A 16393-nucleotide genomic window follows, 5' to 3' on the forward strand; every position below is an offset into this window, starting at 1 on the left:
TTGTTTTTTTGTTTTTTGTTTTTTGTCTTTTTGCCATTTCTTCGGCTGCTCCCGCGGCATATGGAGGTTCCCAGGCTAGGGGTCGAATCGGAGCTGTAGCCACCGGCCTAAACCACAGCAACAGCAATGTGGGATCTGAGCCGCGTCTGCGACCTACACCACAGCTCACGGCCATGCCGGATCCTTAACCCACTGAGCAAGGCCAGGGATCAAACCCGCAACCTCATGGTTCTTAGTTGGATTCGTTAACCACTGAGCCACGAGGGGGACTCCAAAAAACCAAAGTTTTTGAAGAAATTAAAATATGAGCATAATACAGAATTGAAGAAAGACGTAAGTCCTTAAAAGCTAGACACAGAGTAGTGAAACTATTACACATTTAGAATACAGAGAAAAATCTTGAGGAGTTTTCAGATTCCGGAGCTAGAAGTCAGATTACCAGAGGAACATTAGTTAGACTGACAGCTGACTTCCTATCAGCAATAACAGGTGCCAGAAAACAAGGAAGCAGTGTTTTCAGTGCTGAGAGAAAATAATTCATATCCCTAAATTTTATTAGAGAAACGATCACTTAAGAGCAAAGGCAACCAATGGAATTGAGAGATACTTGCAGATGGAATTGAGAGAGATTTGCAGATCATATCCCACAGCTGATAAGGGACTGCTGTGCAGAATATATAAAGAATCCCTACAACTCAACAACAAAACCCAAACAACTCTTTAAAAATGGGCCAAGGGAGTTCCTACCACGGCGCAGTTAGGAACCATGAGGTTGTGGGTTCAATCCCTCGCCTCGCTCAGCAGGTCAAGGATCTGGCGTTGCTATGAGCTGTGGTGTAGGCCGACGGCTACAGCTCAGATTTGACCCCTTGCCAGGGAACCTCCATATTCTGCAAGTGCGGCCCTAAAAAGCAAATAAAAATAAAAATGGGCAAAGGATTTAAAATATACATTTCTCCAAAAAGATGTATAAATGAGCCATAGGCACACGAAAAGATGCTCCACACCACTGACCCTTAGGGAATATGCACCTCAAAACGGCAGCGAGAGAGGTCCCAGTGTGGTTCAGGGGTAACGAACCCGGCTAGTATCCATGAGGACGCAGGCTCAGGCCCTGGCCTCACTCCACGGGTTAAGGATCTGGCATTGCCAAGACAGCGCTGTATTTGCAGACAAGGCTGGGATCTGGGCCTTGCTGTGGCTGTGGCATAGGCTGTTGGCTATACCTCCAATTCAGACCCTGGCCTGGGAACTTTCATATGCGGTGGGTGTGGCCCTAAGGGAAAAAATGCAGTAAGCACACATCACACCCATTACGACAGCTACTATAAAACAATAACAAAGCAGAAAACGAGTGTTGAGGATATGGAGAAATTTGTCTTTTTTGTCTCTAGGGCTGCACCTGAGGCATATGGAGGTTCCAAGGCTAGGGGTGGAATCAGAGCTACAGCCACCAGCCTACACCACAGCCACAGCCATGAAGGACCTGAGCAGTGTCTGCAACCTACACCACAGCTCACAGCAACACCAGGTCCTTAACCCACAGGGTGAGGCCAGGGATCGAACCCCCACCCTCATGGTTCTCATTGGATTCGTTTCCACTGCGCCACAACGGGAAATCCAGAAATGTGAAACCCTTGTGTGTTGCTGGTAGGAATATAAAACTTCGACGGCTGTGGAAAACATACGGCGGTCCCCCCACAAAACTGACCACAGAATGAGCCCACAATCCAGCAGTTATACTGCTAGTATCCACCCAAACGAAATGAAAGCAGAACTCACGTGCTGTTTGTTCACCATGTTCTCTGCAGCACTATTCACGACCTTCCAAAGGTGGAAGCAAACCACGTGTGCATTGTCCGAGGACGGATAAACCAACGGGGCCTTCACACACAATGGGACGTGATTGGGCCTTGAGAAGGAAGCCTATCCCGTCGCAGGCGGCAACAGGGATGCATCTTAAAGACGTTAAGCCCGTAAAACAAGCCCGGCCCCAGAAGACAAACACAGCTGACCCTTGTTCAATGAGGGGGTTAAATCCACATGTAAGCTGAAGTCACGCCTCCGTAGCTGAGGGTCCTTTGCACACAAAGACAGTGGACCGGGTGGTAACGTAGAATTTACTGCTGAAAAATATCTGCGTGTAAGTGGGAGTTCCCATTGTGGCCCAGCAGAAATGACTCCTCCGAGGAACCATGAGGTTGCAGGTTCAATCCCTGGCCTCGCTCAGTGGGTTAAGGATCCAGATGTTGCCCTGAGCTGTGGTGTAGGCCGCAGATGCGGCTCGGATCTGGTGTTGCTGTGGCTGTAGTGTCTAAGGTAGCGTGTCCACTGTAAAGCCACGAGTTCCCTCTCCCTCCACTTAGAAAGCCACGCCTTAGAAAACCGTCCCTAAGTCCAGCCACATGCAGAGGGAAAGGTGTTCAATTCTGCGTCCTGGAGAGGAGCGTCAAAGAACTTGGGGACGGGCGTTCAAATGCTAGAGCATTGAGAAGGTATTTGGGGGGAGGTATCTTGAGGCTGTGCAAATATCCTGCTGTTCCGTAGAGTTTCTCCCACTAACTTGAACATCCATCAGTGGCCCTTGGCTCCAGCAAAGCTTTGGGCTGTCTGGTTGGTTAATGATCTCTTGGGTGACGGATGCAATGCAGCCGAAGAGGGAGTCCCGAGACGCAGCCGTCAAGGCGTGCTGGTGTGTGGACCGCTGACCCTGAAGGTTGCAGGAGGTTCTGGGTTCCTTTGATTTGGGTCTGCACATCTGGAAGCTGTCCCGGGAAAGCTTCCTGGCCTCCTGTTTGCTGCTCCGTCCAGGCGTGTGTCACTGATCACACTTGGGCTTCAGGGGGAGTCTGGGCTTGGCTGCTGCTGCCGGAAACGTTGACTGACTCCTTGCTCGAAAAGAGAGGGCTTTGAGGAGACATCACAGAGCTCAGCTGTCCCTCTGCTGCGCCTTCTGCCTGATCCCTGTGGACTGAGACCGACAAAGGCAGAGTGAACGAGCTGTTCCAGACGGGAGAGGGGCACAGGCCAAGCTCTTGACAGCGTGTGTGTATGTGTGGCGGGTCAGGCAGTGAAGCTACATCTCTGTGTGTACACTCACGTACCTCTCCTGTGTACGACTATTTGATTAAAGCAAATCTCCCTAGACTGTGAACTTTTGGAAGGAGGGACTCGGTCTCTTTTGCTTCCGTTGTTACATCGCCAGGCACGTAACAGGCTCTGAATCATATGAACTGGATACATGAATGACAAGTGACCTGGAATTAGAGGTGTCCACGCTTTTCCCACAGGTTTTTTTTGTTTTTTGTTTTTTGTCTTTTCAGGGCTGCACCCGTGGCATATGGAGGTTCCCAGGCTAGGGGTGGAATCAGAGCTGCAGGCGCCGGCCTGCACCACAGCCACAGCAACGCGGGATCTGAGCAGCATCTGTGATCGATACCACAGCTCACGGCGATGCTGGATCCTTAGCCCACTGAGCGAGACTAGGGATCAAACCTGCATCCTTTATGGATACTAGTCGGGTTCGTTACTGCTGAGCCACAGTGGGAACTCTGAATTCCCCGTAGCTTTGATCACAGAAGCCGTCTTGTGCGTAGTGGCCACAGTCTTCGTCAGGGCTTATTTCTGTCATGAAATGAAAAGCACCGTGAACTAGTGTAGGGACGGGGCCGTGATGTGGGAGATGCTCTTAAGGAGAAAGTGACTTTGGACCTGGTGGAAAAAAGACAGGTTGTGCCGTCAGTAGAATGTGGACTCGAGCTCCAGCTTCCTCACTTATCAGCTATGTGATATTGCAGGATTTCTCTAACTTCCCTGAGACTCAGCTTCTCCTTCTGTCTAACAGAAAATGGCTCAATCTCTTAGCACTTGTTGGGAGGATTAGATGAGATTTTACGTACAAGGGATGTACATGCAGGTATATAGGTACTATGTGTAAAAGTGTGTATGCGTGTCCCTGTGTGTACATATGCAACCTACACCTACGTGTGTGTGTGTATACATATTCTGGTGTGAATACCTGTGTGTTTATTTTATTGTCTCTCGTCTGTCTGTTTCCGTCTCGTGTACCCACACTTCCCGACAAATGGTCATTTTGTCAGGATCCATGTTAAGTATTTCCACAGAGAAAGCGGAGTACAACGATTTGGTTACGCAGGTATCAGAGGGCGAAACAGAAAAGGTCACTGAGGTCCCGCAGAGGAAGCACCTGCAGGAAGAGCCCGCCCCTGAGCCCAGACACAAAAAGAAGAGGGTTCCAGTGGCAGGATCCAGAAGCTCGAAGGGAAGGCCCAGGGCGCTCAGGGAGGGACGCCTGCCAGCGGTGCTGCGTCTCCAGGAGGACACAGTGAGCTGGCTCCTGGAGGCCAAAACTGCACAACAACCAGAACAGAGGGAGGCTGGTACCAAGTGCTGCCAGGGTGCCAGCTGTGGGGACATTGGCAGGACAGCAGTGGGTGGGAGCGCGGTCTGCCCCAGCATCACAAAGCCAAGTGAGTGGGAGAGGGAGGGGGTGGGACAGACAGACAATAGCTTAGCAAGCAGAAAATCATGGAACTTAATGTGACACATGCCTCATGCTACCCGCTGCCTGGAACGCACTGTGTGTCTCTAGCACAGCTTGTTTATCCACTTTCACGGTGCTGGATGTTCCAAATTTGTATTATTGGAAATGATGCTGCAATGAAAATTCCTTTAATTCTCTTCGGATTGACAAACTGTCGTTGGGGAGAGGGTGTGTGACATCCTGCAAACCATAAAGTGTTTTGTTTTGTTTTTTTGTCTTTTTGGGGCCACGCCCTGGGCATATGGAAGTTTCCAGGCCATGGGTCCAATCGGAGCTGTAGCTCCCGGCCTACGCCACAGCCACAGCAACACCAGATCCGAGCCATACCTGTGACCTACACCACAGGTCATGGCAACACCAGATCCTTAGCCCACTGAGCGAGGCCAGGGATCGAACCCACATCCTCATGGATACTAATTGGATTCTTAACCCACTGAGCCACAGTGGGAACTCCAGGAGTTATTGATACTATTTTCTCAATATTGAATTCCAAATGTTATGTTGATGCAGATGTTATGTGGGTTCTAAGCAAAATATTTTCTCCCATTTCATTCTCTTGGAAAGAAAGCCTGAGTCCATGGAAGACCAGCACCCCACGGAATGCACCTGTCAGAAGAGGTTCCACAGGGGTTTGATACTGACGGTGCTGAAGAAATCACCTACCCACACGACAACGTGCCACCTGGACGGCTCCAGGATTCATTTCCCTCCTCACTGAATGCAAGGGAACACAAGTCCCACATTAACAGGGACTGTGGCCGTGCCCTGTGCTCATTTCTCTGAGAGCTGGGGATGTTTAGCTCAGCGGTATCAGTCTAGTCGCCTGTGGTCCTCTTTCAATAACCAAGTCATTTTTCAAATATTCTGGGTAATCAAGAAGGACCTCCTGCGCAGCGCAGGGAACTCCACTCAGTGTTCTGTAATCACCTATATGGGAAGAGAATCTGAAAAAGAAGGAATGACAGGTCACTTTCCTGTGCCCCCGAGACTAACACAGCATTGTAAATCAGCTGTACTCCAATGTAAAATAGAATTCAAATTGAAAAAAACAAACCCATCCCCTAAAATCGGAAAACAAAACCATTCATTAAAAAACAAAACAAAACAAAACAAAAAACCACCTCCAAAAAACACCTCTGCAATTTTGTAGTTGTTTTTTGGTTGTTGTTAAAAAAAAAATCCTGCCTGGTGCCCAAGGAAAACGCTTCGGAAGAGCAAGAGCGCCATCTCGCGGAACATCTGCGTTGCAGTCGTTTTATTTTGGAGGAGCGGCAGCCGCTTCCACACACGATGCGCAGGGGTCTCTGCATTTTCCCCCGTGTGATTGTTCCCTGGCACCTTCCCATTTTCTGCCATTTGTTCTATGGCACTGGGATGCTATGGTGTCAGTTTGTCCCCAGCTTTTGAGGACGAGCCATTTCCATGCATCCGCTCTGTGCTGCTCGTGCCTACGTCTGTTTCCTTATTAGCATCAAACTCTGATTTTGGTGTTTGCCCTGCGGTTCCCCAGGGAAGACCGGGGACATTTCTTTAGAAATCTACTTAGCCTGCAATTTAGAGGGACGTTGCTGCCACTAGGGCGGAAACCCGAGAGCGCGTGGAGCTAAACAGCCCTGCGGAGTCAGGAACCTCCTTCCAGGTGGAGACTTCTGTCCACAGGTCACCACGTGCGGGCGCTGCTTCCCCGCGATGCTGGCAGAAGGGTCGGCCTCCCGCTCCCTAAGAGGAGGGTTCTGGGCGCCCGGCTTCTGCCTTTCCTCCCCCTGCTCGCCGTCTCGGGGCGGAGGGAGGGAAGGCGGGCACCGGCTCCTCTCCGCTGACCCACGTCTCACCGCTTGGCTCCAAATAAAAGTCGAAAACACGGCCCAGGAAACGGAGGAGAAAACCAAATACACAAACCAAATGCATCTTTTCCATAGCCGTGGGTTTGCTGCCCACCCTCAAGTGCCGTTGTTACAAAGGGATTCTGGGAGCAAGCGCTCAGTGGTACCCTTCTTCCCGGGCAGCAACCGCTTGCAAAGTTCCCCTGAAACCTGTCACCTGACCTGATCCTCTTGCGTTCAGAGCCCTGAGTGCCCCGGAGACCCCCAAACTGGTCTTGGCCTTAGGCTCTCCACGTGGGGAGGAGGGAGCCCCCTCCCACCTTTCTGGGAGTAGAACCCGCCTTTTAAAGACACGCTCCTCCCCACGCCCGCCCTGCGTTCTTGTTGACCCCACCCTCCCGGCCGCACGTGGTAGGTGCTTCCCCGGGAGTTGAGGGCTGTCCGAGGAGCAGGGCTAGTCCTTCCCCAGCTCTGGCGGTGAAACCGGCGGGAATTGATGCACAGAGGCAGAGAAAACGGAGGTGAAGGCTCTGGGTGTTTTCAAGTCCTTGGCTGGAGCTTTCCTAACTCCCAGCTGCTCCTCCTTCCTTTCCTTCCCAGGGCTGGCCTGTGTGATACCGCTCTCTATTCTTCCAGTGAACCCCTTTGTCTCGCCTGCTTTGGAGTAGCTTCCCACTGCTGTGTCCAAGGAGCCTCCTGAACGCACAGGGGAAGGCCCCCATCAGGGTCACAGCGTGGTCAGCACGGTTGGCCCGTGTTCCTTCCCTGTGAGCACACGCTATGGAACCAGACCATCTGAAGTTGCTTGGCGAGCGTAACACCAGAGCAAGGGACAGGGACTCTGTGACTAGAGGATTTGGTAGCAGCAGGCTCTGCGCCCGTCTCATAGGGACGAACACGTCTGACAGGAGAGAGAATACTCCACTGGTAACCTCCTCTGGGAAGTCCTGCACTGTCTGCTTCTGCGGTTTATCTTCAGTGTGTTCATGACCGACCCATGGCTCTTTCTCATTTATTGTGATGCAAAATATTTACTGAGCATCTGTTACGTGTCAGTTGTATCAAGTACTAAGAAAAGAGCGAGCAAGAAAAATTCCCTGCTCTTTGGGGACTGAAACTCTAGTAGGAGAGAGAATCCGAGTTAAAAAACCATATTCATATGCCCTTTTGAGAGGGTGACAAAATTCCATGAGGAAAAACAAAATTGAGCAAGAGGACGGAGGGGGGCTGGCAGTCACAAGGGGAAGGACAGTGGCCTGTGGCCGTCTCTGGGCCCAGAGTAACGCAGCAGAGCAGAGTCAGGCGGGAGAGTGTGTCTGTGGGAGGGTGAGGCCCAGGGAGACCTGCGGGCACGCACGTCCCAGGCAAGCATCCCGAGGCAGGAGCGAGCTTGCAGGGGTGCCAGCAAGAGCAGGACCGCCATGGTGGCTGAGCGAGGACAGGGACAGAGGCGGGGCTGGGGTGTCAGTGATGGGGCAGGAAGAACCTCAAGGCCATGGTAAGGGTTTTACGTTATTGTCACGGGAAGCCTGTGAAGCAGCCGGAATAGGTTATTTACTTCTGCAGAGGTTGCCTTAGAGTTTGCAATATACGTTTACCACTCATCCACATCCTCTTTCAAGTAACAAGATACATAGTTCATGAGCGCAGTTATTGGAACAGAGAATTTATCCCCAGTTCCTCCCTCCTGCCCCTCACAGCCCCGCTGCTATTCATTTCACTGACCACTGAACCGCTGGCTGTACTCGCCCAATACGTTGTTGCTATTATTATTTTGAACACACTGCTACCCCATAGATCAATTTAGAACAGGAAGAACAGGAGTTCCCGTCGTGGCGCAGTGGTTAACGAATCCGACTAGGAACCATGAGGTTGCGGTTCGGTCCCTGCCCTTGCTCAGTGGGTGAACGATCCGGCGTTGCCATGAGCTGTGGTGTAGGTTGCAGATGCGGCTCGGATCCTGTGTTGCCGTGGCTCTGGCATAGGCTGGAAGCTACAGCTCTGATTCAACCCCTAGCCTGGGAACCTCCATATGCCGCGGAAGCGGCCCAAGAAATAGCAGAGAGACCAAAAAAAAAAAAAAAAAAACAACCCAGGAAAAACAAAGTATTTTACTTTCACTTATTCTTTCTCTAATGCTCTCCTTTCATTCGTGTAGAGCCAAGTTTCTTAGCTATACCCTTTTCTTTTTTTCCTTTTTAGGGTTGTACCCGAGGCACATGGAGGTTCCCAGGCTGGGGGTCCAATCGGAGCTGCAGCTGCCGGCCTCCACCACAGCCACACCAGATCGGAGGCAAGTCTGTGACCTACACCGCTGCTTGTGGCAAGGCCGGATCCTCAACCCACCGAGCAAGGCCAGGGATTGAACCCACATCCTCACGGATACTAGTCAGATCCGTTAACCACTGAGCCATGACGGGAACTCCTCACGCTTCATTTCTGAAGATTAATTTGGGGGTGCAGAATTCCACGCTGGTGTTTTTTTTCTCTGAACTCTTTTAAGTGGTTCACTCCACCCTCTCCTTGCTTGGGTGGTTTCGGAGAAGGGCAGCGACAGCTCCTCAAACACCCTCCTTTGGCTACACTAACGTAGTCTATTCCACTGGGATGTGGAGCCTGCTAGGTGCTCAGGCCTCAGATGTGATTCCGGCTGCTGTGTCGGACGCTGGGCCTCAGGCCCGTCCTGATTTTGAGGTGACCATCACAGAGCGCTGCCTCTCATCTCCTCATGGTGTGTTTCCCCTTCCGTCCTCTTCCCGTTGCTGTTCCCTTCCTCCTTCCTTCTGCCGGGAGTGCTGTTTCGGTATTACGTTTTTTTTTTTTTTTTTGTTATTTCTTGGGCCGCTCCCGCGGCATATGGAGGTTCCCAGGCTAGGGGCCGAATCGGAGCTGTAGCCACCGGCCTACGCCAGAGCCACAGCAACGCGGGGTCCGAGCCGCGTCTGCGACCTACACCACAGCTCACGGCAACGCAGGATCCTTAACCCACTGAGCAAGGGCAGGGACAGAACCCGCAACCTCATGGTTCCTAGTCGAATTCGTTAACCACTGCGCCACGACAGGAACTCCGGTATTACGTATTTTTAATGCACATACGTTGTATTTGCTTGTGATCTTGTTGTGTTTTAAGCTCATACATTTCCAGGCTGTGTCCATGTTGCTGCAGCTGCAGTTCCTGCCGTGTCTCAGCACACGCCGACACCTGTCCCGGGGATGGACACTGGCTCCTCTTCCCCTCTCTGGGAGCATTGCAGCGATGAGAGCTTGTCCCCTACCTGAGAGGTGACCGCACTGCTAAGTCTCCCTGAGCATGGCCAGGCTGTTCCCCAGCCAGCAGCTGGGCCGAGTCTCACCTCAGCACCCGGTACTGCCAGCCTTCTACTTTGCGCCCATCTGCTGCCTGCACATTGGTACCTTGTTTGAATTTGCATCTCTGGTTGCTGTGGGCAAACGTGTTTGCTGAGCCTCTCAGGTCCAGCCCTTGCTCCTCCAACTCCCCTTGGTGAGTGAACCAAACCTGTAGTAACTGCTGGGTTTTCTACTGAGTTCCTCCTTTGTTTTTATATATTTTCTGGACAGTACTGACTTAGGAGGTATTTTAGGAATATACAACGGGTTTTTTTTGTGATTTTGATTATTTTTTAAAATGATTATTTTTTCCATTATAGTTGGTTTATGGTGTTCTGTCAATTTTCTACTGTATGGCAAGGTGACCCAGTCACACGTACATGTATACATTCTTTTTTCTCACATTATCCTGCTCCATCATAAGTGACTAGATATAGTTCCCTGTACGACATAGCAGGATCTCATTGCTTATCCATTCCAAAGGCAATAGTTTGCATCTATCAACCCCAAATTCCCAGTCCATCCGCCTCCCTCTGCCTCCCCCTTGGCAACCGCAAGTCTGTTCTCCACGTCCACGAGTCTCTTTATTGTGGAAAGGTTCATTTGTGCCATACATTAGACTCCAGATATAAGTGATATATCATATGGTATTTGTCTTTCTCTTTCTGACTTACTTCACCTCACTTAGTATGAGAGTCTCTAGCTGCATCCATGTTGCTGCAAATGGCATTACTTTGTTCTTTTTTATGGCTGAGTAGTATTCCATTGTGTACATGTACCACATCTTCTTAATCCAATCATCTGTCGATGGACATTTAGGTTGTTCCCATGTCTTGGCTATTGTGGATAGAGCTGCAGTGAACATACGGGTGCATGTGTCTTTTTCAAGGCAAGTTTTGTCCGGATATATGCCGAAGAGTGGGATTGCTGGGTCATGTGGGAGTTCTATATTTAGTTTTCTGAGGAAGCTCCATACTGTTTTCCATAGTGGCTGTACCAGCTGCCATTCCCACCAACAGTGCAGGAGGGTTCCCTTTTCTCCGCACCCCCTGTATTATTTGTTCTTTGTGGACTTATTACTGATGGCCATTCTGACTGGTGTGAGGTGGTATCTCGTGGTAGTTTTGATTTGCATTTCTCAAGTAATCAGTGATGTTGAGCTTTTTTTCATGTGCTTGTTGGCTATCTGTGTATCTTCTTTGGAGAAATATCTAATTCAGGTCTTTTGCCCATTTTTCATTTGTGTTGTTGGTTTTTTTTGCTGTTGAGTTGTGTAAGTTGTTTGAATATTTTAGAGATTAAGCCCTTGTCAGTTGCATCATTTGAAACTATTTTCTCCCATTCTGTAGGTTGTCTTCTTTTTTTTTCCCCCATGTTTCCTTTGCTGTGCAAAAGCTTGTCTGTTTGGTTAGGTCCCACTGGTTTATTTTTGCTTTAATTTCTGTTGCCTTGGGAGACTGACCTGAGAAAACACTTGTAAGGTTGATTTCAAAGAATGTTTTGCTTATATTTTCTTCTAGGAGTTTGATGGTGTATTGTCTTAAGTTTTTAAGCCATTTCGAATTTATTTCTGTGCATGGTGTGAGGTGTGTTCCAGTTTGATTTACATGCAGCTGTCCAGTTTTCCCAGCACCACTTGCTGAAAAGACTGTCTTTTTCCCGTGCAGTGGGTTTTCAATCTTCTAGTGTAGTAGTACTTAACATGCATAGTAGCACATATTGATTACATGTTATAGATTTAAAAAATTTAGTGCTTGATGTTATTAAACATGTGTAAGGTCATGTTACATATAAATTTCATTCTGGGGTGGTCAAAGGGCACTGTGAAGTGTTTTTAACAGGTGGTGGTGGGAGAGGATATCAGGCCTCACTCTGCAGAGAATAGAGATCTAGATATGAAACCCTTCTTGGCTCTGACATTTCCAAATGCTTTTTCTCAACCTATTACCCACTGGTTAAGCTTGGCCATTATGCTTTCTAAACAACAGCTTCTTTACATACTAGACAGTTTACCCCTGTAAGGGGTACAATTCAGCATTTACTGATGTATTACATCACTGACCTAAAAATTTTGTGTACATACACAATACACACATAAATATGCTTACGTAGATATAAAACATATACACAAAAGTTGCCATTTAAATGTACAATTCAGTGGCATTAACTGTATCCACAAATGTGCAAACATCTCCACTGTGCATTTCCGTAAGTTTCCACCCCCCAAACCCAAATCCTGTATCCAATGGGCAACAACCTCCCCGTCTTCCTCCTTCCCAGGCCCTGGTGACCTGAGTCCACTGTCACTAACAAGTTGCCTGTCCTAGGCATCCGCCCCAGGGGAATCGTGCAATGTCAGTCCTGCTGTATCTGCCTTATTTCACTGTGCACACGGGATTCAGCGTTCACCCACGTTGCAGCCTGTGTCAGAACTTCATTCCTTTTACGGCTCAGGAATATTCCACTGTTTGCAGGGACCGGGTTTGTTTGGAGGTTGCTGGGCCAGGGATTGAATCTGCTGTACCACAAGGGAACTACCCCAGAAATGCTGCCTTTTTTTTTTTTAAATAATAACCGGACAAAAGTTTTACCACCTGTCAATCTCACCCATTCAATTATGAGAGAACCTTCCGATTTAGTCGATCGGAACATGAACACATTTCACGTCCTCGTCCTTGAACAAGAGTGGGGGGGGGAGTAAGCAGAGTTTCCTCTGCCTCATCAATCCGCCTGTGGTGTAAGCTCATGAATCCTTATTAATCCACCACTACGTGAACTGCTGTGACGCCCGCACTGTACCAGATCGGGCAGGTCCTCTCAGCACCTGTCCATCCTTGTAGGCACGAGGTGCTCCAGGCTCATCTTGCACTTCCTCTGCCCCCGTCTTGGAAGCAGCTATTTATGGAGAGCGGAACATGTATTAAATATATGCGATATACTTGAGAAGCATATGAAAAATAATCTTTGTGTGTCATGTTTAAAACATGCCATCCAACGTTTAATGTAAACTGCTTTCTAGGGCCATTTTAAACATTTACCCATAGCCCAACATATCCCAAGAAGCCCTTCTCTTGTGGTCAAGGTTCTCTCAATCATACCAGTTTTGAAGACTACAAACCAATGAGGGTGGCAAGACAGGAGAGTATTTGTATTAAAAAAAATGCAGTTTCAACACGGAGGTACATGGAATCATCGGCCCACGGGACCTGCTGTACAGCACAGGGACGTGCACCGGAGTCTGTGACCGTCTCTGTGGGAAGAGGGCCTGAGAGGGACTGGGCGGGTGCACTCGGGTCTCGGAAACACTCCGTGGCACAGCAGCAACGATCACCACGCGGTGGCGCAACCACGCTTCCGTGACACTTCAAACAACGGAAAGAGGAGTTTAGCACATTTAAAACAAACTGCGCCTCAGTAATTTTTCACGTTTACAAAGACTTTATTCTGTTTCCAGACAAAATACCGAAATTTACATATTGTTGTGACAATATACAGGTCACTAAAATAAAATATACAAGAAGTTTGTGAGATGGATGTAAGGTACAGACGAGAAAACCAGACTGCTTTACCTTCACCTGCCCCCCCTGGGAAGAGCAGGGCTTGCGGAAGTGATCCTGGCAGGTGGGGGTAACCCTCAGCACACCCGCGCCTTGGTGTCTGGGACACCAGCGACCAACCGGGAGGCCACCTCATCAACGTCAAAGCGTGACTGCAATCCTAGGCCTCCTGACACGATCCAGCATCTGTTTTTATAAAAGAACACTTTCTTTCCATTTTACTAAGTTCTTTAATGAAATCTCACGAAGAAATTACTGACTCAGAAAGCAGACATGAGGCATCTTTATATTACAAAGGAAACCAGTGAAATTTAGTACTTAAAAAAAAAAAAAATCCCCAACTCTGACTTTCGGAGCAATACAATTCCAACATTATCCTTTTCTACAAAAGACCTCGTCCCGCTTGTTTCCAGACTTCTTTCACTCCTTTAATGCTTTCTTTTTTCACACATTTCCAGAATTCGTGTATACTGAGCTGCTGTGCCACCTGTTGACAAAAGCAAGGATGAAGGGGTCACTGTCTGGGAAGGTAAAAGTGACTCAGGTGCACCTGTTACTGTGCATTTCCCTGTAAAAGATGAGAAATGAACTGACGTAAAAATATCCTCAGGTAACCGGGGAATGGCGCTTCCTCCCTCAGAAGCCAGTAGTTGGCTGATCTTCTTTCATGTGTTGTTTTAAAATATAAAGATATTTCATGTTTTCCTGTTACAATATTTTATAATGCTTCCTTTTTTTCTGGTGAACTTTACTACTAAAGTGGAATAAATTTTATAAGCCTAAAACTTAGATTTAACCTTGGCTAAAGTTGGAAAGAAAGAAACCACAGGTCACACTATACTAGATGAGAAGCCTCACGAAGAACGGAATCCACACGAGTATCGTGTGGTTCTCACGTCTCTCGGTTAAACCAGAAAGCAAAGCGTAGAAAACCGGTGGCTCCCGGGGATCACAGAGCACAGCACCGCTGGAAACCACCTGCGGGAGCCCAAGTCTATGTCACATGACATCTGTGTCCTTTTCCTACCACTCATTTGCAGGTCTGCTCTTTAATATGCTTTTTGAGAAGTGGCAAAGAGGCTGCTGCATATGCTAAACAGGTAACCAGAAAGGCGCCTTTTTTTTTTTTTTTTTTGGTCTTTTTGCCTTTTCTAGGGCTGCTTCTGCGGCATATGGAGGTTCCCAGGCTAGGGGTCCAATCGGAGCTGTAGGCACCGGCCTGCGCCACAGCCACAGCAACTCGGGATCTGAGCCATGTCTGCCACCTACACCACAGCTCACGGCAAGGCCGGATCCTCAACCCACTGAACAAGGCCAGGGATCACACCTGCAACCTCATGGTTCCTAGTTGGGTTCGCTAACCACTGCACCACGACGGGAATGCCCAGAAAGGCTGGTTTAATTGCCAAGAACACGGTTCTCACCTATGAGGTGCTGGATCGCCACGAAGCTTGTAAAGCCCGTCTGCTGTGGAAACCGTATTTGTTCATTTCCCACAAAGCACGTCTGCAGCAGGAAAATGACTGCGCTCTTCTAGGCTGCGCGCGAACAGCTCTGCTGAAATGGCCCCAGCGGGGTCTCTGCTCTTGTCCCTCCTGCTCTTCGTCTGGACTAACCACCTACTGAGCAGCTCCGGGACCCTGACGGCTTTCAACCTGTGGACGGCTTTCAACGGCTTTCCAGCCGATTCTAATGTAAACCAAACGCTGAGTTTGATCTGCCGCAGTTACAGATGCGTAAGTGGATCTGAGAATAATGCTAAGAGCGTATATTTACTTCAGTTGTCTCAGCCACCACCCTAAGTATTTTACATGTACTCCTCACAATAATTCTTGCTGGTAGAGTCTGTTCGTTTGCTTATTGTACAGATGCCGAATCTGTGGCTCAGAAAAATTAAGTGGCTTTGCAAGATTTGGCTGTTAGCAAGGGACAGGGCTGGGACTGAATCCAGGCGTCCACCCGCAGAGCCAATGGAAAATCTAGGCTGCAATTTCTCAACTGTGGTTTCTGAGTAGACTTAGATTAAAAAAAAAAAAGGGAAAAAAGGCAAAGAAAAATGGTAGATCCCATCTGTGGGAGATATTTCAGAACCGTCACTGGAGCTTATAATCGCTTTACGAATGAGGACGGAGTCCCTGCTGTGGCTCAGCAGCAACGAACCCAACTAGAACGCAGGAGGACTGGGGCTCAACCCCTGGCCCTGCCCAGTGGGTGAAGGATCCAACGTTGCCATGAGCTGTGGTGTAGGTTGCAGACGCGGCTCGGATCCTGCGTGGCTGTGGCTGCGGCTGCGGCTGTGGGGTGGGCCGGCAGCTGCAGCTCCCATTCGACCCCTTACCCAGGAACTTCGATATGCTGTGGGTGTGGTCCTAAAAAAGAAAAAAAGAAAAAAAAAGATGAAAAGTCTTACTTCAGAGCATACCTGTGCTCCAACTCTAGGCTCGATTCCATTCATTTAACGACACACAAACATGTGATTATTTAAAGACTCGGGCTGTTACCCATAATCCTCGATGCATCCTGTTCTTCAGCACCCCGAGAAACTCCTCGTGACTCAGACACTCGTCACCATCCAGATCAAAGATCTTGAAGACGGCGTCCAAGATGTTGTCCGAGAGCTCCTGTCCTGTTGCCACCTTCACGGCCCTCCTGAACTCCGCTAGGACGAGAAAACACAAAGCTCACCAACAGCGTGAAATCCTCTAGGGCTTTTTTTTTTCTTTGTCTTTTTGCCTTTTCTAGGGCTGCTTCTGCGGCATTTGCAGGTTCCCAGGCTAGGGGTCGAATCAGAGCTGTAGCCGCCGGCCTATACCACAGCCACAGCAACTCGGGATCCGAGCCGCGTCTGCGACCTACACCACAGCTCACGGCAGCGCCACATCCTTCACCCACTGAGAAAGGCCAGGGTTCGAACCCGCAACCTCATGGTTCCTAGTCGGATTCGTTAACCACTGTGCCATGACGGGAACTCCAAAATCCTCTAAGTCTTTACTGCCTGAGAAGTAAAAACAAACCTGTATGTTATTTGGGAAGGAAAACAAAAGCAAAAGTCCTCATCGAGAAGATTCTCAGATAATAAATTTGGCTGTGAAATGTCATGG

The 16393-nt window shown here is 49.0% G+C and overlaps 1 protein-coding gene across 2 annotated transcripts in view; it reads right to left on the minus strand.

Annotated features, from left to right (window-relative positions):
- Nucleotides 13151-16393, minus strand: part of MICU2 (mitochondrial calcium uptake 2) — a 79243-nt gene continuing 76000 nt past the window's right edge. Inside the window, exons 11-12 of one of the 2 annotated variants that reach the window (XM_021065452.1) lie at nt 15794-15951; nt 13151-13779 (exon numbers count right to left, since the gene is read on the minus strand). In XM_021065452.1, the coding sequence (XP_020921111.1) occupies nt 13675-13779; nt 15794-15951 (263 nt within the window). In that variant the 3' untranslated portion in view covers nt 13151-13674. Of the gene's footprint in view, nt 13780-14716; nt 15952-16393 lie in introns of both variants that reach the window. The other variant, XR_002336602.1, reaches the window with a different exon arrangement.

This window comes from Sus scrofa, chromosome 11 (genome assembly GCF_000003025.6).
Source record: "Sus scrofa isolate TJ Tabasco breed Duroc chromosome 11, Sscrofa11.1, whole genome shotgun sequence".
Classification (NCBI taxonomy): Eukaryota; Metazoa; Chordata; class Mammalia; order Artiodactyla; family Suidae; genus Sus; species Sus scrofa.